This window comes from Aphis gossypii, chromosome 3, assembly GCF_020184175.1.
Source record: "Aphis gossypii isolate Hap1 chromosome 3, ASM2018417v2, whole genome shotgun sequence".
NCBI classification, from domain to species: Eukaryota; Metazoa; Arthropoda; class Insecta; order Hemiptera; family Aphididae; genus Aphis; species Aphis gossypii.
Genome location: NC_065532.1, coordinates 27,409,710 through 27,432,136, shown reverse-complemented (window position 1 = coordinate 27,432,136; position 22,427 = coordinate 27,409,710). Strand labels below are relative to the sequence as shown.

The 22,427-nt window shown below is 33.3% G+C and overlaps 4 protein-coding genes across 8 annotated transcripts in view; 2 read left to right on the top strand and 2 right to left on the bottom strand.

The window, feature by feature from the left end:
* Positions 1–5,458: 5,458 nt before the first annotated feature.
* On the top strand, positions 5,459–15,831 carry LOC114123308 (uncharacterized). Of its 3 annotated transcripts, none has more exons than XM_027986232.2 (8): positions 5,459–6,206; positions 8,608–8,688; positions 8,780–12,534; positions 12,989–13,216; positions 15,163–15,276; positions 15,336–15,430; positions 15,486–15,595; positions 15,659–15,831. In XM_027986232.2, the coding sequence occupies exons 2-8, from the start codon at positions 8,624–8,626 to the stop codon at positions 15,819–15,821; spliced, it is 4,530 nt and encodes a 1,509-aa protein (XP_027842033.2). In that variant the 5' UTR covers positions 5,459–6,206; positions 8,608–8,623; the 3' UTR covers positions 15,822–15,831. The 3 variants fall into 3 exon arrangements, with proteins under 3 accessions (XP_027842033.2, XP_027842032.2, XP_027842030.2); XM_027986231.2 differs by lacking the exon at positions 5,459–6,206 and adding an exon at positions 6,618–6,895 and having other exon boundaries at positions 12,992–13,216; XM_027986229.2 differs by lacking the exon at positions 5,459–6,206 and adding an exon at positions 6,625–6,895.
* LOC114123309 (gastrulation defective protein 1 homolog) lies at positions 15,824–19,252 on the bottom strand. Its single transcript, XM_027986233.2, has 4 exons — positions 19,011–19,252; positions 17,971–18,597; positions 16,937–17,388; positions 15,824–16,828 (listed from the first exon to the last, which is right to left on the bottom strand). The coding sequence occupies exons 2-4, from the start codon at positions 18,583–18,585 to the stop codon at positions 16,129–16,131; spliced, it is 1,767 nt and encodes a 588-aa protein (XP_027842034.2). The 5' UTR covers positions 18,586–18,597; positions 19,011–19,252; the 3' UTR covers positions 15,824–16,128.
* A 133-nt stretch (positions 19,253–19,385) lies between these two features.
* On the top strand, positions 19,386–21,569 carry LOC114123318 (protein l(2)37Cc). Its single transcript, XM_027986253.2, has 3 exons — positions 19,386–19,541; positions 20,508–20,965; positions 21,033–21,569. Exons 2-3 carry the CDS (start codon positions 20,519–20,521, stop codon positions 21,405–21,407), a joined length of 822 nt encoding a protein of 273 aa, XP_027842054.1. The 5' UTR covers positions 19,386–19,541; positions 20,508–20,518; the 3' UTR covers positions 21,408–21,569.
* A 54-nt stretch (positions 21,570–21,623) lies between these two features.
* LOC114123317 (ion transport peptide-like) overlaps positions 21,624–22,427 on the bottom strand; it is an 87,157-nt gene continuing 86,353 nt past the window's right edge. For all 3 annotated transcript variants that reach the window (XM_027986251.2, XM_050204748.1, XM_050204749.1), the window contains one exon: positions 21,624–22,245. In XM_027986251.2, coding sequence (XP_027842052.2) covers positions 22,137–22,245 — 109 coding nt within the window. In that variant the 3' untranslated portion in view covers positions 21,624–22,136. The remainder of the gene's footprint in view (positions 22,246–22,427) is intronic.

Sequence of the window (22,427 nt, the reverse complement as noted above, 5' to 3'; positions counted from 1 at the left end):
TGCATTAAAAAAACATAAAAAAATACAAAATTAAAGAGTGGGTATCAAAAATATTAGTGTATTATTTGTATAAAAATCTTGATGCGATTTCATCAACACTTTGTATGACGTGTATAATACTGTATAGGTACCTGTTAAACTATAATAATACGGTATATTATTATGTAATGTATACAAATAAAATGAAATTGTTCACTTATTTGTCTCGTCTACTAACTAACAAATTTATATTTATTGGTACGAATATAAGAAATAAATAATAATGTAATGAAATTATAGTACCTATATAGTCAGAAAACACGTTATTTTTTTTGGAAAGGACATTTTTGTATACATTGATGTTTTTGAAATAAAACACTATATGGTCTATATGTTCATTGGCCATTGCATAAGGAGTTTTAAAATAAAGTCATGATAGTAATGTTATTATATGATTTAGATTTTAGATTGTTACAGAAGAGATGATTCTTGTGTACGAATTCTAATAAATAGGTAATAAGTAATAAATCGGTTTATACAATATTTTAACAATATGTTTAATCAATATATACAACACAAACTGCATTGAATAATAGTTTTGAAATATGAGAAAAAAAACTTTATTGATTACCTACTGTGGCTTTTGCTTTTTAGGACTTTGTCGGCCGAGTAATACAGTAACATATATATTACACAACTTCAAATATATATAAAATGAACACGATTTTATTGTAAGCCACGTGAAAACCTTGGCAGTTATGATACTATTTCAAGGATTGAATTATAGTATCCAATATTGCTGCAAGCCAACGTAAAACGCAAAGATCTTTGAAAATATTTCTGTACATAATATACTTTTGTACACGTTGTTTTTATCTAATTGAAATGTTTAGCTATACATGGAATAAAGCTTTTACTATTAATATTCATTATAGTCGTATTTTAAGTAATGACTATTATGAATAGTACTTTATTATTATAGTGAACAAATACTTATTATTGCAGTGCTCGATTGGTGTATTCGCGGGACCGTATAGAGATAGATGAACGGAACTCATCTGCTATTTTATTACAATAGGTTTAGTTAGACTATTTCAAGATACGCTAATTTTATTAAAATTTGAACATTGCGTGTAAGGTAAATAATTATTTTCATAATAGTTATTAATTCCGTTAGAATATGATGATAAAATGAATACTAACCTGCTTTAGATTACGCATATTTAAATCTGGATTTAAAAAATAACTCTTATACCTACATGAGACCCGATTACGGGTTTTTATATCAATGTACATAAATATTTTAAGGAAACCGCATCATAAAATAAATGTTACACAAAAACTAACTTAAACAAAAAATCGATGCACGATATGAATGCGTGTGGTGTGCCCCTAGAAATAAATATTATTGTGAAAAACAACTGCGAAGAAAGTCTTGCATCAAGCATTTTTCACTATAAATTCATTTTGTGCTTTTTTCACGCATCATCAAACTCTTTTGTACTTACTACTAAAAAGATGTATATTTTTACCTAAGTTTTTAAAAAGGAAAAAACATTTGTTCAACTAAATAGTAATTTTAGAAAATTTATAATACAAAAATGTTACTTTTTTTTTTACCATATGCGATAATCTCTAAAATACAGAAATATATAAGCAATAGAAACAGTTCTATGAGGTTCTACATGTAAAATTATGTTGTTCTGTTGGAAAATCTTACATAATTTAAGAATAAAGTCAAATTAATGAAATATATTTCTAAATGTACAAAATATATTTTATTATTTTTGTATCACAAAATAAATAAAATCAATTTTTAAATAATTAGATATTCCTATATATATATACCTGCTTCAGAAGCTTAACAAGTTTTTTGTAAAATTCAACATATTTATTTTAAGCTAGCCATTTTTACGGTTACTCAAATCAAAAATACAAATGATATAATTCCTCTGACCTAGTAATTAACTATATTATATAATGTTTATAGAGCAGTAATTCCCAAACGCAGTTCACACTGATATAGAAAACTAATACATATATAACAAAAATAAGCTTATAAAGTAAAATAGTTAATGATATTCAAAAATTATACTACATAAAACATTTATCTTTGTATTGTAAAGGTTAGATTAATATATTTCTACTTGACTGTGCAATTTGTATTATTAAATGAAAAAAAATATGCAAACGCAAAAGCAACAGCTATTTAATAATTATTAATAACTTTAAGACTATAAAACACTTAAATACTTGTCTAATTTTGTGATAGTATATTAATATGAAAATCCATAAGATAATAAATAGCATATTATAAAACAATATTACTTAAATTTAAAATTTTTATTCTTCACTTACTTAATAACATTCCCATCATGACAGTGAAATTGTGTCAAAAGCCTAATGCCACAGAGCGTCTAACGCTTCGTTGAAGAAAGTATGTTCAGAAAAATATATATGTTACCAGTTATTTGCGTGTAACACAGCCCAGCTCTATTGGTGTTGCGTCTGGACGTGCAGGGAATCCATTTTAAATTAAAATAAGCATTAACTTATATTTATCAGTGTAGAATAATTAAAGCTACGCTAATCTCGCATTTGCAAAATCTAAAATAGATTTTTGAATCCAATAACTTAAACGAGATAATTCTCAATGGAGAGAACCTGGAAAATCACTATAAATTATGTTTAATTAGAGATATCAAAATTTAAAATTATACCATCTTATTTACCTTCTCTCTAACAACATAAATTACCTCTTCTCTTCTCCTGAAGAATCACGACTTTTCTGACTTTAATGCTTTTTCTTCTAATAATATCATCATCCATCGACCATCATAGTAAAAGTCATTCTTAATTTTATTTACAAATTGGGTTTAAAATTTAACTGTATGAACTTTATACAGGTACGTTAACCGTTCATCTTTGTTTTTATTTCAACTATGATTTCTATAAACACCAACTGTTGTTAATTGTTATTATTATTATTTATTTTATTTTCTTCTATTCTTTATCATTATTATAAAGTTATATGTATTTTATTTTTATTTTTGTTCATGTAATTCGTCTTCAAATAACTTTTGGAGTATAATACTTAATTGTTAAAATCACATTAAAAAAATTTAAAAAATACACACATTAGGTGTCTTCTAAATATCTGTTAAATAATTGAATGTTTCTTTGATTAACCGTTAATAGAGTACATAATTATTTGAACAACAAAAACATAAAATGAATGAATGAACAGTTTACGTATAATCATAAACATAAAATAATTAACAAACTTTAATAATTTATAAGCATAATACATATTATAATGTTATACTTCCTATTCATCGACGTTTCAGTGACTGCATCAACGCTACTATATCCTCGTAGCCCATAATAATATCATAAAAACAAATACTTTAGGTTCCACTATTTGTCAGAACGATGTGAAAGTTTGAAAACAAAATAATTAAACTTTACAACTACTAACGAAATACTATTACAAAATATTTTAATAAATAATATTAATAGTATACATTACCTATTCCTGGTTTTATACATTTCGTTCTTCGAGGGCTTACGTCATAGACTTGTGGGTTACTCTAGACGACCCAGTTGACAGAACCGTCGGCGTGGCTTACATCGCGGTAGAAATATCGGCGACATCGAGCCCGAGCGGCAAAAATGCAAGAAAAGTTAGAGAAACGGGAATATTAACTTAATAAATAACGTAGAAAATCAATAATATACTGATAGGCCCGATGAATTGGTAGTATTAAAGAGTACACGTCTGACAGTCTGGAAAAATAGTTATCTAAGTGTGATATTTTAATTTATATTTTATAATCAATACTATATACATGGTTTTTTGTCAGTAGTAGCTTACAGTTTACTACATCATAAATTATATTGTCATATATTAAACCCATTATTGTTAGTAAATTTGTCTACTCTGAATACACATTTTCGTCATTCCTCTTTGCCAGTTACTCATTTAATATAATGTTGTGTTTAAAACAATTTAATTTATATATTATTTGTATAATGTATAAATATAATATTGTGTAAGATTATAATGAAATACTATTTGAAGAAAATTAAAAATATATAATAATAATAATATTTAATTTTAATTAATATTTTTCTGTAAGTTCATTATAGTTATTACTACTTAATTTTAAACTCCATGGTTTCTGAAAAAAATTGTACTTACCTACAATATATTAAAGAAAAAAACAATTATGTATTAAAATATAATTTTGACGTAGCTAGGTTATCTTTTGTTTTTAAAACAATATTTTGTATTTTTTTAATAGGTTTGGTTGTTATGAGTATCCTATAGACTTTAGATATAATAATAATGCCATCGAAGAAGAGATGGAAAAAAGAAAAATTCACCCTTTAGATATTATCCCTGAGAGAAAAAAGTTTAATTTTCCTCCTCCTATAAAATTAAAACTTTAACATTTTTAAATCGGATATTTTTATTTTAACATACCTACCTATTTAACAATAGAATGCATTAAAAGAAACTATAAAAACGTTTGTCAACAATATTATTACTATTGATTTTTTTTAAGAAAAATTATCATGTTGAATCATTGAGAAATTCCACCTGAATAAGGTACTTCTGATTAAGAATTTTTAAAATGTTCTTTAAACACAATTTTATTAATATTATTAAATTATATACATACGTCAAATAGGACTTAATTACTTTAATTATTTTGTTAATATAATTATATACTAATATATTTTAATTTTAAACTATTTAACCATACATTACATTGAGAGTTCGTACCATTCTTTTTTTGCTATAACGAGTTTTAACTACTTAATAAATTTGTTTGTTTTATTTCAATGGAAAAGTTATGTTTATGTTATACTTAAGCAACTTATGGAAATATATTTGTAATTAAAATTATTATTTTAACGCTATATTATTTGAAAAGAAATGTACAAATAATTACCATACCTATAGCAATTAATAATATTATAGTTCGCTTTTATAATTTTCATGGTGAATAGAAACATGATTCAGACTTTCAAACATCCATTTCTGATTATATATTAAAAAAAAATTACAAACTCATTATCGTGTAGTAAATTATATTTTCTATATATTTGTCGCTCCCTCCCCTTCCACATAGAAATGTTCCTACGCTACTGCGTAATAGCATGTTTGCTTAAAAAACGTCAGCGTATACTCGGAGCCACGGAGGTTATCAAATCGATTTTTATGAAGACCTGAAGTAGACGTCATCAGAATAATTCACGGGCAATTTTCACACTATTTATGGGTTCCCAAATTCATAACCATAAAACCGTCTGCTGTCATAACGCGTCTCCCGGTCCGCGCACCCTTACTGGTGCGGCGGTGGCATGATAAATGATCTACGACGTGTTGTCTTCGATTTATCGCCGTCTCGGCAATGTTTCCGCGTCTATTTATAACGGATCCGTGCGTACACACACACAAAATAAAATGTGTATAATGTATATGCAAAATACAAGGTGTTCGTAAAGTTTGATCTATACTGCTAAAAGTAAAATACCTACATTGAAAACAACTGCGACTACCGACGAAAGAGATAGATATAGGTCATATAGGTAATAACGTTATATAGTCCATTCTAATTTGAAAAAACCACAATTGTATATCACGTTGTGCGGTATGTAATACATAGCAGTGGAGATTTTAAATAAAATTTGGGGAGGGTGTGCTGCGATGACGACCCTCGTACGTGACTACTGCATTGTTGCAGTGTTATATTTATAGACGGCGACTAATATGAGTCTTATATGAACGCTATTCTTATTATTATTTTTTTAATAATTTGGATTTATTGCAAGCCCGTTTTTGACCACACGCGCGTCGACTCAGATTTCAGCCCTTCTTTTGCAAGGCCGTGGTGTGTATCTTGTTCGGACACCCTGTATATGCATTCCTGTACAGTGCATACCCACACGCACGCTGCACGCACACAAGCGCAAGCATACACAACACGCGCCCGCCGGTATACACGCGCATCGAGACGGCGTTGCACCACGGTGACGCGACGCACCGAAAAGCGCGTGCACCGCCGTCGATTACTGGCCCCGCGGCGTGCACCGGCGGACCCGCGCACACAACGTCCGGACGGGCGACGGCGGTGAATCGTCGTTTGCAGCGGCGGCAGCGGCCAGGCGCCGGGACGACGGTGCGAAAACCCGAAAACCGTCAAGTCGGTCGCCGCCAGGTAAGTGTACGAACCGTATTACATGCGTCATACGTATTTTGAAATACGCGAAATTTGAGTTTTTTTTTTTTTATCAAATATAAAAAATGCAATAATAAAACGCTATAATGACCATCATGTCAGTGGGTGTCGATTAATATACACGAGTGTCGAGTATAGGAGATTGGGGTACCGTGTCGGCGGGGTAAACTTTTGTTATAATATATTATTACCATATATCGATCGACAACAGGCGCCGTCCCCCACGTGGCCAAACACTTTGAGCTTTTGACCTCGGGACGACGACATAAAAGACTGTATACGGTTGATTTTATACGTTTCTATATAATATACCACTAACCGCGGTAAAAGCGTATACAGCTGACGAACGATCGCGGACGTACTTCGACGATGATCGCGATTCGTGGTCGCAGGTCGATCGTCACCGTCGTAATAGTCCGTCCCGACGGCCGGGTGCGTCGTTGTCGCCGCGAGCAAATGTGTTATAATAATATTATAAAGGAACGTTTATTACGTGCGAGCCGACTGTCGATTTTTGCGGTTGGTCGTTCCACCGGCTACAGCACGTCATATTTTATTATTAGTTTTTCGTGAATTTGCCTTAACGAGTTATATGTGAAGCGCGAAATGTCAAAATAGTTAGTCATCAGTTTTCGTTTCACTCGTTATTTCATATGTTTGATGTTTAGGTGAGTTACGTTTTGTACATATAATATATTGATAAGTATAACTATTATCATTAAAATATGTCTTTTTCGTCTTCTTCTTCTTCTTGTACGGCATTAACTGTCATAATATTGTATTTTATTATACAATATACCCGTGTACATTTGTTTACTGTCGAACGACACGGAAACCTTTCCGATTGATATTATATATTATTTTATCCTATGTACCTGCACACGAAATGGCATCGCTCATCATTATTAGCAAAAACGTAATATTGTGTTTCAGGCAGGCATGCGTCGAAAGAATTGGACGGTATATATTGTTTTTTATGAACATTACACGCGCCGTGTAACTGATTACCTGGCAATATATATACATTATTATTATTTAATAGGTAGAGACTATATTATTAGCATTTAATGAAAAACGAAATAGCAGAGCTTTGAAAAATTCGTATGGAATCAAAGATACCTATGTATTATACAAAATCGTAGTCGTCAGTCGTAAGGGAATGTTTCGAGAATAAATATTAATAAATACATATTATAATGTACGAAAAAGATTGATGGATGAACCCGCTACAGACTTTTGATTTCGTGACGCGAGTACATTAACCTCTTCACCGTGCACTTGGTAACGGGCCACAGTTGTGTAGTTGTTTTTTTTTCTGTTTATTATATGGGTCGCGAGCAGTTAAGTAAGGAAGCACGCGGGCGTAATTCGGTTCTAAAATCTTCATATAAGACATTTTAAAACGACCATAGTATATACATGTAAATCATGTAATGTATAATACTATATATACTTAGGTATATTATTGTTGAAACTCTTACCGCGTTTACAAATTTATTTCCTACGGACTACTACGATATATTGTGGCGTCTTCCGAATAATGTTGTTTAGAAACTCATTTTTTATTTTTATTTTTCAAAGATAAGGACACCACTCGATGACCTCGCGCAGGATACCTATGTAGATAGGTACTATAACATAATAATACATAAATATAAAATGTCCGAAGCACGACAAGCTGTGGTTTAAAATTGTTGTACGCGACGGGTCAATATAGGTCAATCAATGGATAGTTTCCTCAAGTCTCATTAGATTATTACACACGCGCGCCAGTTGTATTCCTTTGAAACGCAAAACATTATATTATTTGACGTACACGGTTATATCTGTATGTATTATATCTTATAATTAGTTTACACCGTCTCGGACGCGGTAAATTACATTATTATTGTTATCAGTTTCCGGCTAACACGAATATCACACACACACATATACATAATATGGTATATATATTATGTACCTACTGCGTCTATATTATCTACACAAGACGCCACTTCCTCCAGACGGCTTTCCAGCGCTTTTATAAATACATTTCGTTGTTGTTTTACGCACATCTGGACAATCTCCCGGAGTAGACAATAACGCAAATACGATACGGAAAAACAAAATATATTTATAACACGAGTCGAAATAACAGACTATGTATACATATACTCCATACAGCCACGTTAGCGTAAGGCGTAACTATGTATACTGTTCGGTGTTCCAATATAACATTACACTCATCACTCGTGTAAAACAGCGTAAGAACACTGTCGCGTGTTCCGTCCGTTTCCGCGGAACTTTTTAAAGCAATGATGCGGCATTACGAGCACATCCATGAGATATCGGTCGCGTATAGGTTACCTACTGTACATTTTATCGTTTGATTTTTTTTTAGTGTCGACACGCACAACATGGACGTCTTCTCAAAAGCTGGTCTGCTTCCGAAAAAACACCATCGATGCATATCGTTGGAAAGGTAAAACACGCGTATAGGTATATACGCAAATCAAGTCGCAAGATTATACCACGATATCCGTTTGATTGAATTGCTTTTTTTACGTTTTCAGCGGCCAATCGTCGACAAAAAAATCATGTCTACAGAAAACACCATCGGACACGCCGAGATTCTTTCCGCGGCGGTACTCGACGCCAGAGCTAGCAATGAGAAAACACGCGCTCAGATGTCAACGCGACGACAGTATCCCGCCCGTACAACCGATATCGAATAAATCGTGTCAGACCGACATATTAGGATTGGACAAATACTTGCAAAGGCCGGGTAAAGCGAGCCCGCAACACGAGTCGGCAGCCGACTCGGAAGAAGCGGCTGCGGCGGTGCTGAGGGCGTATAAAAAGCCATCGAAAAGGCCAAAGGTGCGGTCGGTGGCTGTACACTGCGAGCGACGGCGCCTATCGTTTGCGGCGTTTAAAGGTTGCCAAAAGTTCAAGCACGTGTACAAGCGCAAGATATCGTTGCCGCAACCGTCGTCGGCGACCACCTCGACGGACGAAGGCCGACGTCGGGACAGCGGCGTTTTGCCGAAACTGCGACCGGACCGGACAACGGAGTCAGAAATACGACCCGTGGCTGCCAACAAGGTCAGCGCGGCCGTCAAACTGCCCAGGATACCGACTAGGGACGCACGACCGGAAGCGGACAGACCCGTCGACGGCGTAAGGACAAGACTGGCCAAACTAACCAGACCGCAGTCGACAGGCAGTAGCGGCGACGGTAGCGGTGACCGGAAATTGGTGTCCGCATACTTCCGGGCCAGATCGGCTCCGAAGATCTATTCTCCGAGGTTTCACGACGCGCCGCCGCAGCTGTCGGATCGCGAACCGCAATCTACAGCCGGGTCCAGCGACACGGCGGACACCACGCTCGACATGTCGTTTGACCAACAACAGCCGGTCAACGCTGAGGCCACGTCTGCGATTACGGCCACTACGGCGGCCGGTACGAGGACCGTGTCCACATCCACCAGTTTCGCCGAACCCGGTTTCCCGATAGTGTTCAGCTGCGAGAGCGTTCTCCGGCACCCGTTGGACGGTGGTTACGTGTCACACACCGAGAGCCATAGATTTAGCGTGCACTACGTGCCAGCCGACGACGCCCGGTCATCGGTAACGACCACCTGTGACACCGATGCTGACGGTGGCACGTCGTTGGTGTTCACGTCAGCCGGCGCATGTCAACGCGAACAGTGCCTGACCGGCGAATCGGTATCCGTCACATTAGGTGGAAAACCTGCAGACGGTTCGGCGACATCCACGTCCACTACTAACGTGGCCGGCGAACGGCGTTTGATCGTCGAACGATGCACCGACTTACGCCAATCGAAAAACACAACCACCGACTATAGTACGGGCAAGACGACCACCGACCGTAGTACTAGAGAGACGGCTACCAGTCGTGTAACCAGCGAAATGGCCAATGACCGCTGTACCGGTGAAATCACGGCCACCGACGACGACCGTCCAACCGTTAGTGAACCACCACCGTCACCACCGTCATCGCCGTCGTCGACTTCGTCTCCTTCGTCGTTTTCGTCAGTTCGCTACTGTTGGCCAACATCCGGAAATGCGACGAACGGGAGAGTCGAAAAGCTCCAAGAAAACACCCAGCACGATGCCGTACAAAAGACCGAAGGATTTCACGTTTTGGGAAAAGGAGACGGCACCAACGCGTTTGAAAAAGCTGTACAGCCGACGGCAGTCAATAAAACTATTGATACTTTGGAAGAAACCGACAAGGGGGTGGTGGGTGCCGAGCTGGAATTGCACGCACGCACGGATGACGACGACGACGACATGCCATTACAATCCGACGAGCGAAATTATGAGCAGTTGACACAAAACCATCAAATAATAGAATCCGGCCGTACCTTTTCGAATCAGTCGCCGAAACCCGACGACACGGAATCGGTGTTGGTAGGTCGACAAAACGATTTGGGACCAATCGAAAACGATAATACACACGCAAACGTCACCGAGTCTATTGCAGAACATTGTACGACAAACGCCGAACTCATTGCTCAACAGCTACCAATTTCCAACAACTATCTCACCGTTCCATCGGATCGTCATCTGCAGTCGGACGAAGATACGACAGTAGCAGAGATCATGGAGTCACGGCGTCGAAACGAGATGCAACGCTCTAATCCAACATCCGAATCGTCTGGAAGACGTACAGTTGCGGGTGCAGTAGACAAAAATCGAGCAGGTTATCGCGAAAACGGACAATCGAACGACCAACAATTCGATTCCAAAAAGCGCAACATGCCCAACAGACTCTATGACAACATGAGCCGTAAACGAGATGACGACCAAGACCCCGATTCTTATAACGCCACACGTCGTCCGCTGCATGAGTCGTCGTCGCGCCCAACACCTGCACAGCACTCGAACGCAGCTGATCGCAGATCTACGACGAACAACTCGACGGAGATGACAGCGATGTCTAAGAAAGCGATGAACGACCACCAACATGGCTACGAACCATTCGGAAAACGGATTGCGAACGGATTTCAGGACGACAACAGGCGTGCTGTTCGTGAGCGGGACTTGTCGACGAACCCCTGTCAGGGATGCGCCAATAATGAAGATACGAAAAAAAACGCGACGATGAGGTCCGATGTCTACGGCGGCGGTAATGACCGCGATGGCGGTCACTCCTTCGACACCGGGAAAAATCGGCACCCGGTGTCCAAAAGGAGGTTGGAGTCAGTGGACGAGGTGACTGAAACTTCGAAGCAGCATGAGTCCAACTATGCGGGAGGGTATCTGTTCGGCAACACGTTCAACCGCAACAAGAAACCTACGCAAAATTACGGTGAACACGCCGAGTACGGTGGATATTACGATAACAGTTCAAAAAAAGTCAATTTCTCGTCAAAACCCGACCGCCGGTACGATTACTATCGCAGCGAGCACGTCCCTAAGACTAGCGGACACAGTCCCAGGGATGAGGATTGCACAGTTTTCGCAGACCATGGGTCTTGTCACAACTCAGCGCCGCAGCTTCCTTACTACTCGCACCTAGACTTCAAAGACACGTACGGCCGCGACGATAGAAAATGTATTGCGGACGTCACCGACGACTATGACGATGATGATGACGACGAGAGTCTCACCGACAGTCTGGAGGACGGATGTAAGTACGAGGGATCGGCTATATCATATTTCTTAGCACTCGACGGCCAAAAGTCAGCGGTCACGTTCACCCTGAAGATGCCTGGCACGCTAGAGAGCCGACTTAACCGGCGCCACAGTCAGCTCAAGAAACACCTGCACGTGTCAACGGCGGTCCGAAAGTCAGCTGGAGCGGTCCGGGTCCGCACCCGACACAAAGGATGCCAAACGCTGTGGACCGTCGAGAAGGGGGTACAGGTGCAGAGGGGCTCCACGGCCAATGCGGACGACCATAGGGCGCTGGTGACGCTATTGGCCGGGTTGGGGCGCAACCACGTGTCTGAAAACCAGATCCGATTGGTCGGTGGTCGGAAAATGGTGTCAGAGGGCAACCAGACGGAACAGCCACCCGCGAATCGGTACACGCAGACAACTAGAGACGTGGCGGCGGGACGAGAAACACCCGAAAGCGGCGTGACGGCGCCCGGTAGAAAGGGCAAGAATCAGACGCTGTCAATGAAAAAATTTTCCGCTGATAAAGCTCTGATGGTGGGTGTAGTCAGGCAGAACAAGCACTGTAAAGGAAAGGAAGCATTGGAAGGCGCCAAAAACGACCAACTGCTCACACTGTCCAAGGGTTGGATAAACTTTTATACGCTCAAGGACGACAATGCGGACGCAGAAGCACAAGGTAAAACAGTAATTACTTATTAAAACTCGGCTGGTTTTTCTTCATACAAAAAAACTAAAAACTGTACAAACGGAAAATCCGTTCAAAATTAATGTCAAACAGTTGCATTTATAGACCATATCATACGGACCATACAGGTATCTAGATAATTATCTGTATTCTCTGTAAGTAAAGTCAGTATCTAGGTATTTAAATAGAAAACAAAATTAAAATATAAAATCACTGATTTTTTTTAAACATGTTTATAAACCTCCCATCATATAATTTTTCTCAACAAATTTTTAAATGTCGGTATATACTACGATTTAAAATTATTGATTCACATCAAAGTTACTAATTAATATTCAACGACAATTTATATAATTTATATAAATTGGTTTAAAATCTTAAGTCGATTAAAATTAAAAACAGAAAATCAATTCGTACGACACATATCTTTTGTTTACTATTGTAGTAGAATTGAACGATAACGACGATGATCTCAAAACCGAAGACGAAAGTCAACAATACACTGTACACGTACAAGCCATCCCGGAACCCTCGGTGACATTGCCTGTAGTGCACGTTCCTAATCGCAATAACACTCTGCAATTGCCAAAGACGTCTAGTACTACAGCCAAACATTTGCCGAAACTTGTGCAGACTGAAACTAATAATAATCATCAGTGTCCAACGCATTTAGGTAACGTTAAAATTTGAAAATTATACTTATAGGTAAATTAATTACTATATTATTATTATAATAAGTTATTATTTTACATATAATATGATGAATGTTAAAAAAAAACCTCAAAGTATAAAAAGTAAAATATTTTATAGGAACATTATGTGTAAATCATGTAGTTTCATTTTCAACCTCGTAGGAGTAATATGAATATTTGTGAATACCTATGTTATTATGTTCATTAATACTCTTACCTCTAGTACCTACACCAGCTATTTTATATTAAAAATAAAAATATTAATATTCTCTATTCTATCTAAATCAATCTCTTTCTTCTGGTCTTTCTCTCTTTATCCATTCCATAATAAATCTCACTTCTATTAATTCATCCATCCTTGTATTTTAAAAAAAAATCTGAACCATCTCATCTTTTTTCCACATTATATATCCACAATTAACCCTATATGTTTGATATCAACTTCAATAAATAATTAATAATTCGGGTATTTACAATGCTAATACATTTTATTTAAAATAGGAATAAATAAATATTATGTACCTTTAAAACAAATGTTTATCGTACCATTCGTACCTACGCGAGTATAAGTAATAATCACTTTAACATACAAGAAAATTTAAGTATTATGTACCTGTATGTGTATGATTGTACGAGCAAATGTGCCATGATCTGATAAAAATCGCTGTACCATTTTTGAGACACGGTCGACAACAATATGTTGGTACTTCGGTAGGTATCTACATAATATGTTATTTTTACTTAAAATAATAAAATTAATATAAAAAAAAAAAAAAAATTGAAGACGTAGCTACTTTTCGTATCGTTATTCTTTTCTTCCTAATAAACTATTAAATTCAACGAATTTTCATTTCAAAGATGCGATGAGAATTCAACAGTGACTCCATTTGACCGACTTAAAAAAAAAAAATAGACAGAATCACCATAAATAATTTAAGAATTCTGAAAATACTATCGACGGGAAATATCACCGTCTTCGCTTGACCGTTCTGATAATCAGTGTTACCTACTTACATATCTTGTTGTTCGTTATTTTTTTCATTTATTTATTTCCCAATAATAATAGTCTAGTACTCTAGTCAATTAATCTTCAAACCTGGGCGAAATTGCAACACAAGCTTTTCCAACGGTTTTCTAGTCTTAAATATGTCCTTATTAAAATATCAAATATCCGCCAAAATCCAACCACTGGAAATAAGTAGAATTGCTTACCCTAAGTATAAATAAGGAGCAATATATATATATTTTTTTATTCTACAATTATATTAATACGTTTGTTAATTAATAACTAAAATATTACATTTTGAATTAAATAGATTATAATAACAATTAAAAATTATAATGGTACAATTTTAAACTATTTTAGCTTACAATAGTTTTAAATATTCAATCAATTATAGTGCAATTAATTTATAATATTTTTATAATTTAGTCAAGTATTAAAATTAATTTAGAAGTCTGTTTTCTAATAATTTGTCATAAAACCATTTTTAGATTTTAAATATTCAGCAACTCTCATCTCCTCGTATGGCAATAACTTTATGGCTTTAAACACCTATACACTACATAGTACATTGATATTAATAGTATCATCTATTATCATTTATAACTATATATAATACATAAAAATATAAAATGTTTTGTTTAATTTTATTTATTTTGAATATTATTTGTTGTAATTAATAATTATACAAGTACGTACAATGTACTTAGTACTTACTGCAATTTACAGTAATATTGGTAGATAGTAAGTACTTAAGGGTACGTATCAAATATTAATATACAATTAATATAAGTATAGTCTTAACAATTTTAATCGATATTCTTTTAATAACTTTAGTCTTTTCCTTTTTATCTTGTACTTAAATAATTATTCTCATCCTCAGTAAACTAATCAAACATAATTGATTTATTTATAAATATACAGTAAACGCAAACGGTTGGTGTGTAAGTGTGGATGGTCCTAACAACATGCACATGAAGGTTTCATTACTACCAGATAAGGCAGGCATCAAAACATCTGAACAATTTGACCCAAATGGTAATTTCAATTAATGTAAAAGAGTATAATGTTTTTGTTGAGTATATAAAAATGTTTAGACGAAAATAAACTTGAAGCTAGAAGATTAGCTTTACAAAGGAAGACAAACTATATGCGTAAACCTTATAGAAATATTAAAAGAACACAGTCAACGGTAAACCATAAAGGATACATTTTTTTTTTTCACTAATTTAGCAATTCTTGTTTAGCCTAGAGACATGTTTTCTGCAGACGTCTCACGAACTGAGTCTGCTTTGTCAGCTGAGAGCAAATACATTGAAACAATTGACACACAACTACTAATCCACAAGGCTCGAAGGTAAGATTGATTACATTTTAAACACGAGTTTCAATATTAATTGTAAGTGTTTATTTGAAACAGGCGGTTAAGTCAAGAATGGGACACAAGAGTTCAGAATAGAGGTTTAACTGAATCAGTTCAATTAGTCGTTACTGGGGATTCAGTTTCCAGTAGAACATCTCAACATTATGCGACTGGAGGACATCAGCATTGCTCATTTAGACGACAATCAAGAAGAATTTAGTATTACGTTTTCTTTTACAAATTATAATTATAAACTAAATATAACAATAATTATTATTTTTTACAAGTAGGTGATTTAGTTACTAACTAGTAAAACTTAAAATTATTCACAATTACACATTTTTACATAATTCTAACTTTATAAATTGTCTTAAGAATGTTTTATGAATTACATTATTGTATTGTTATTATTCTTAGACTGAATATATTTCACATAAAAGCAATAACTAAAATTTTATTGTAGTGTTACAAATAATAAAATTATTGTATTTTATAGAAAAAATATGTTGTTAACAGTTATTTTTTAATTACGATTTGGGTTGTCCAATTGCAAATTTAATTTTCTTTTCTTGGGGTTCATCTTCTGATTCTTTTAAAACAGTTTTAGGCTGTGTTTTAGCATATGCAGGGGTAATCCAATATGGATTATCAGCTGCATCTTGAGCATACTTTAAAATTGCTTCTCGTGGATCTTGATCATCTTCAACTCGTTTGCTTAATCCCAAATTACGAATAACATATGAACTAAGAGTGCTACCTGATGCAGCAACACGACCACCTTGACCAGACTTGATTGGTAAATCTGGCCTCTTTGATTTCATTGGATCCAATCTATCTTTTTCAATACGTTTCTTCAATGATTTATTTCTATCTTGTCTAAACATTGGTAAAGCGTGGGGTGTAATGATTTGCTGTGTTGGTACCATTTCCATTTGTTTGGTTTTAGTATGGGCTTTTGAAGCACATAGCATTGCACCTCTTTGGCTATTTACTTTGTCATAGAATACTTTCACAGTTCCATCACCGCAACCAGCAAATAATTGTTTGAGCTTAGGGTGCCAGTACACTTTTATGGAATGTGTTTCAGAAACTTTAACTTTTTCAAGAAGTTCAAATGTATTTGTATTGTAAAACATTAAATGTCCTCCTTGCTCTTTGGGACGTACTGAGTGACCAGTTACTACTATTGAATCATCCGGACTAAAACAGCAATCTGTTGTTGAATACCTATAAAATTTAAACACAAAATATTATTTAATTATTATTTTAAAAAATGATTACATGATATCAAATATATTTACATAGAGAACTAAAACAATCATATTATTAACATACCTAGAATAAAGTCCATCAACTACATGTAAAGGCTTCTTAAAGGCTCTTATATCCCAGAGTTTCATTGTTTCATCAATACCTTCACCACGTGTACATATTAATGTATCTCTATAAGAAAATACGATGGAAGAAGTATCAGAATTATTTAAATGAGCATCGCGTATTGTAAACGTGGCATTCACAAAACTTGGTTTTCTGGTGTCCCAAACAAGAATTGATCCATCCCTACATGCGCAGGCAACTAATTTGCCGTCATTACTATAATTACAAGTAGTTGGGATTGTTCTCAAGCCATTTTTTGCCCTACATTTAATTATGCTTTTATGTTTATCTTTTTTGGTCATATCCCAAATACGACAAGATCCGTCTTCTGAACTAGTTAAAAATTCTTCTTTGTGTCTTGGATGCCATGTACCACAAGTCAATGGAGATGTATGACCTTTGGTACGCACCTAATGAACATAATTTTAAAAACAATTATTTAATATCTTATTATACATTGTATTATATACTTATTATTGGTATCACAAATTGTTATTAATTCATTAAGTTAAGTATGCTACCTAGACATTTTAATATATTACCTAATAGAAATATTTTATCTTAGCTTTTAAATTATTTACAGTAAATATTTAAGTATTATTTTGTCTAAAAATCAATTTACTTTTCCTGAAGTAAATTTGTTGCTCCCTTTACTTTAATTTCATAACTTTTTTGTGTCATCTTGCATAATGATTATAATATATAATATACTAGTCACAATTATTTGGCAGTATGATTAAAAATTAAAAATTATATTTATTTATAAATTGTTCTTAACTTCAAAATATATAGGTATTACTGCAGTAATTACCAAAATTTCAAAACATAACTAGTCATAATTAGTTATTAGTTTGGCCAATATTAAATATATTTGTAGCCTGTGAAGTGTAGATATAAAATAAATTTGAAGATAGCATACTTAAAACTAAAATAATATATCTCGCATATAGAATACTTAATGAGTATGTATAATATTATTATGAGCAAATTACCATGTCTGAAATGTATTGATCACCCTTAACACATTCCCATAGTTCATGGCCATCTCTATCTAATACTTTTGCTTGAGACATACCAGAAATTACTAAAAGACGATCTCCAGTTGGTGAGTATTTTAAAAACTTAATTGGATGGTTTCCACAAGGAGTTAGAGTGCGGAAACTCTGTAGTGTTTGGTCCATACCAGCAAAATCCCAAAGTCTCACTTCATAGTCAACAGATCCACTAGCCAACCTGACTCCCGGAGGATCTATACAAAGTGCAGTGACTGCTTTAATGCCATGATTTAAAGACACTTGACTTTCTATGGGAATTTTAATCTGTTTTGAATCATCGTCGTCGTCATCATCATCATCATCATCATCATCATCATCATCATCACTACTTTCGTTGTCATTATTGCTATTGTCTTTTGAACGGGTAACCTTTTCAACTTCTTTAATGCTTTTGTCATGCTCATCAGCAGAAATATTCTCTACACTTTTTTCCAATACTTTTAATTCACTGGGTATAGGTGGACCAATATAATCTTCTTCATCTTCATCATCATTTATTTCATTTTTTTGCAGTTCAGATTGAACATAATTAACATGAGAATTGTCAGTCATTTTAAATATTATCTAAAATTCAAATAAAATAATTTACATATTAGTCATATTAATATATTATGTACATCAAAATGTTATAAACATTCATAACAAAAATACCCATATTATAAAAATAGGTATTAGTAATTGAATGCATTGCTTGCATAAAATGAATGATTATTATATATTGCATATCTCATAAATCTACAAATATTTTATCAGTGTTAAAGTACACATTTAAATTATTTACGATTATTGTAATAAATAAATTTTATTATCAATAGATTTATAAGGTATTTAAAATATAAACTATGGAGTATGGAATGTAATTTAATAAATGTATTTCATTTAAAATACCATAAATAAGTGTTGTACTTATACTACAAACCTGAATTTATTAATAAATAGTATTTCTTTAAGATAGCATATCACGTATAGGTACTTACTAAATAATAACTTCCTGTAAGTATTAGTGTAACTGTGTAAGTATTACAAAACTTTTAATTTACTAAATTTAAGTAGGTATGATGGTTTAAAATTTCATAATTCGTATTTTGATTTTCTTATCATTAACTAACAATTATTTTGTAAACAGTAGCCACACTCTATCACGTTCATCTTATTAAATTATCAATCTATAATTTTTATTTTAAAAATTAATTGACATAGGTGAAACTTTAAAAATTTGTCAGTGATTTAGTACAAAATTATTTGATATTTATATACAATTAATTAATTTAATATTATGTTTATTTGGTTATAAGTATTTAAGATATATTTAATTTTCTTATGAGAATGAAGTTAGTAACATTTATCAAAACCTAACCTAAGAATGAATCATGTAAAATATAATTTGCCGATTTTAATTTTTAATGATTGATGAATAAATCCCTTACTTTCTAGTTAACCAATTGCCAGTCCAAAGTGAAAAATAAAATTCTTTTTCTTAAACCTATTTGTTGAATTGGCGAAAACTCGTAAGTATGATCTAAGCATAAGTATTCCAATAACTCATACACAGTAAATAAAATCATAGATAATTAATTCAGGTCATATTGAAGTTTTCTGATTACCTATATTTTAACTAATGTATAACTATAAGTCTTGATTATGTAGAATAGTTATATGTACTTAAATATTTTTTTTGTAAATCATGTACATTATAGTTGCACAATATAATATAATATTTGGATAGATTAAAGAGCAATAGGTGAGTTAAGTAACTATGTATGCTCACATACCGATACAATGTACTCGTTAATGTCTGTATATTTTTATATTTTATTGACACACTATCATGTCAATTGAGTGTATTTTATTTTCAAAAACAAACTTAATACTTGGAAATAGCATCATCTAGAACTTCAAAAATAATATGCCATTAAATACTTTTGTTGGAATATTAAAAAAAAAATCTTATCAATTATGGGTAGATAAGTAAAATGTTTTACAAGGTTTTATAAAAGTTAAATACTATTAAATTATATGTTAGGTAGTGTTACTTAAAGTTAAATTGCATAAATCTTACCTGTAGTATAATAATTTTTATTCTTTTATTTAACTAATTGTACATTACTACCACAGGAATATATTATTATTATTATTATTATATCTTAGTCCATAATCACCACTTTTGATTTTAAAATTAAAAATAATCATATTATAAACCTAGTTATAATGTTGTAGGTCACAAACAATTATAAAATCATGGTTAATATTAAATTTGTAATTATAGTAAAAATAATTTAAATAATTTTTATTTTAAAACTAATAAGTAATAAGATACATCTAAGATTTGTATCTTACAAGATTATATGGTATACCATATACCATATTCTACTGTATTGTTGATTAAAAACTATGTTTTGTTCAATTTCTAGCATTATATTTTCTTAAATATTATATTAAAATTGTATCAATTAATTTATTGTATATGTTAATAGAATAAAAGAGTATGGCCGCACAACTGTTCAATCGAATTGGTCAATTAGGTCTTGGTCTAGCAGTAGCTGGCAGTGTAGCTAATACAGCATTATATAATGTTGATGGTGGTCATCGAGCTGTCATATTTGACAGATTTACAGGAATAAAGAACACTGTGGTTGGAGAAGGAACACATTTTTTAATTCCCTGGGTACAGAAGCCAATCATTTTTGATGTCCGCTCACGTCCCAGGAACGTCCCAGTCATCACTGGTAGCAAAGATTTGCAAAACGTTAACATCACCCTCAGAATATTATTCAGACCCCTTCCAGAACAATTGCCAAAAATATACACTATTTTAGGTGTAGATTATGATGAACGTGTCTTACCCTCAATCACCACTGAAGTCTTAAAGGCTGTAGTGGCACAGTTTGATGCAGGCGAGCTTATCACTCAGAGAGAAAATGTTTCTCGTAAAGTAAATATAAATAATTCTTAAATATAATATTTTTGTTTATAAATTAAATTACTTATTTTGTTGTTAGGTGAGTGAAACTCTTATTGAACGTGCTGGACAGTTTGGTGTTGTGTTAGATGATATTTCAATTACCCATTTAACATTCGGTAAGGAGTTCACTCAGGCTGTAGAATTGAAACAAGTGGCTCAACAAGATGCAGAAAGAGCAAGATTTTTGGTAGAAAAAGCAGAACAACAAAAACAAGCTTCTATTATTTCAGCCCAGGGAGATTCAGAAGCTGCTTCAATGTTAGCAAAATCATTTGGAGATGCGGGTGAAGGTTTGGTCGAGTTAAGAAGAATTGAAGCTGCAGAGGATATTGCTTATCAACTATCTAGATCTAGACAAGTGTCATATTTCCCCCCAGGACAAAACATTCTTCTTAACTTACCAACACAATAATTTCCAATAATGTATTTAGAGACTATTTAGACAGTTATGATTTTTTTTTTCGCCTCAGTGTAATATAAAATCCAACTATACATTAAATCTGTATTTTTTTTTATTATTATTATAAATTATAAAATATGATTTTGTTGCAATAAAATCATAGTTATATAGGAATGGGAACTTAAAATCCAGTTTTTTCTTATATCTTAGAAATACCAAAACAACTGCTTAAAGAGTCTAAATATTTTTTTTATTTATCTCAAAGCGAAAGGCTAAAAATATTTTGTTAGTGAAACAAGGCTATGTGTCATAAATTCATCAGAGTTGTCATCTTATATTTCATTTTTAAATTAAATAAATACAAAAAAAAAAAAAATACAGTTTTTCTTTTTATATAAAATAAAAAATATTACACATTTCTTATTAAAAGTTATTAAAATTTGTTTTCTTTTATATATAATAATATAATTTATAATACAACTCTTAGAAATTAAAAACAAACAAATAAGTTTTATAAACAAAAATTAAAAACAAAATCTTATAATCTATTTAATAAATTAGAAAAATTCATCTAGGGAAAGTAAACATATTTCTTCGATATTATTTTGTATGTAATGCTGTTGCTTTCTCTGAATAGACTAGAATAGGTTTTTTGACGGCCAATGTCTGGTTTATAAATAAATAACCAAAAATAAATAAAATATATGCGGGGAGTACATATACCATATTTTATTATATATTTTATTTCTTCCCCAAGAACTCGACCATCTGGTTGTATTGAGTCTCCTCCGTTAACATTTGAAGAGACTCCAAACAAGCCTTAAAGTATACCGTGTTGAAGCACGTAGATCTGTAAAAAAAAAAACAAATATATTAGTAAATGACCATTAAGATCCTATTGGTAAATGTAGTGATAATAATATATTATGATTAATGTTAGTTAATTATCAATAATAGTGTTAAGGGTACAAAATACAAAAGTGGTAAAAACAGAGCAATTATTTCATGTTTATTAAAAACAAAGTAGAAATA

Coding starts and splice junctions, on each gene's coding strand:
- LOC114123309 (XM_027986233.2), bottom strand. CDS start 18,585: ATGACTGACAATTCTCATGTTAATTATGTTCAATCTGAACTGCAAAAA. Junction 17,389..17,970: donor ATCAATACATTTCAGACATG/GTAATTTGCTCA, acceptor TATGTTCATTAG/GTGCGTACCAAAGGTCATAC. Junction 16,829..16,936: donor GTTGATGGACTTTATTCTAG/GTATGTTAATAA, acceptor TAAATTTTATAG/GTATTCAACAACAGATTGCT.
- LOC114123308 (XM_027986229.2), top strand. Junction 15,431..15,485: donor TTAAAAGAACACAGTCAACG/GTAAACCATAAA, acceptor ATTCTTGTTTAG/CCTAGAGACATGTTTTCTGC. Junction 15,596..15,658: donor CTAATCCACAAGGCTCGAAG/GTAAGATTGATT, acceptor TATTTGAAACAG/GCGGTTAAGTCAAGAATGGG.
- LOC114123318 (XM_027986253.2), top strand. CDS start 20,519: ATGGCCGCACAACTGTTCAATCGAATTGGTCAATTAGGTCTTGGTCTA. Junction 20,966..21,032: donor GAGAAAATGTTTCTCGTAAA/GTAAATATAAAT, acceptor TTTTGTTGTTAG/GTGAGTGAAACTCTTATTGA.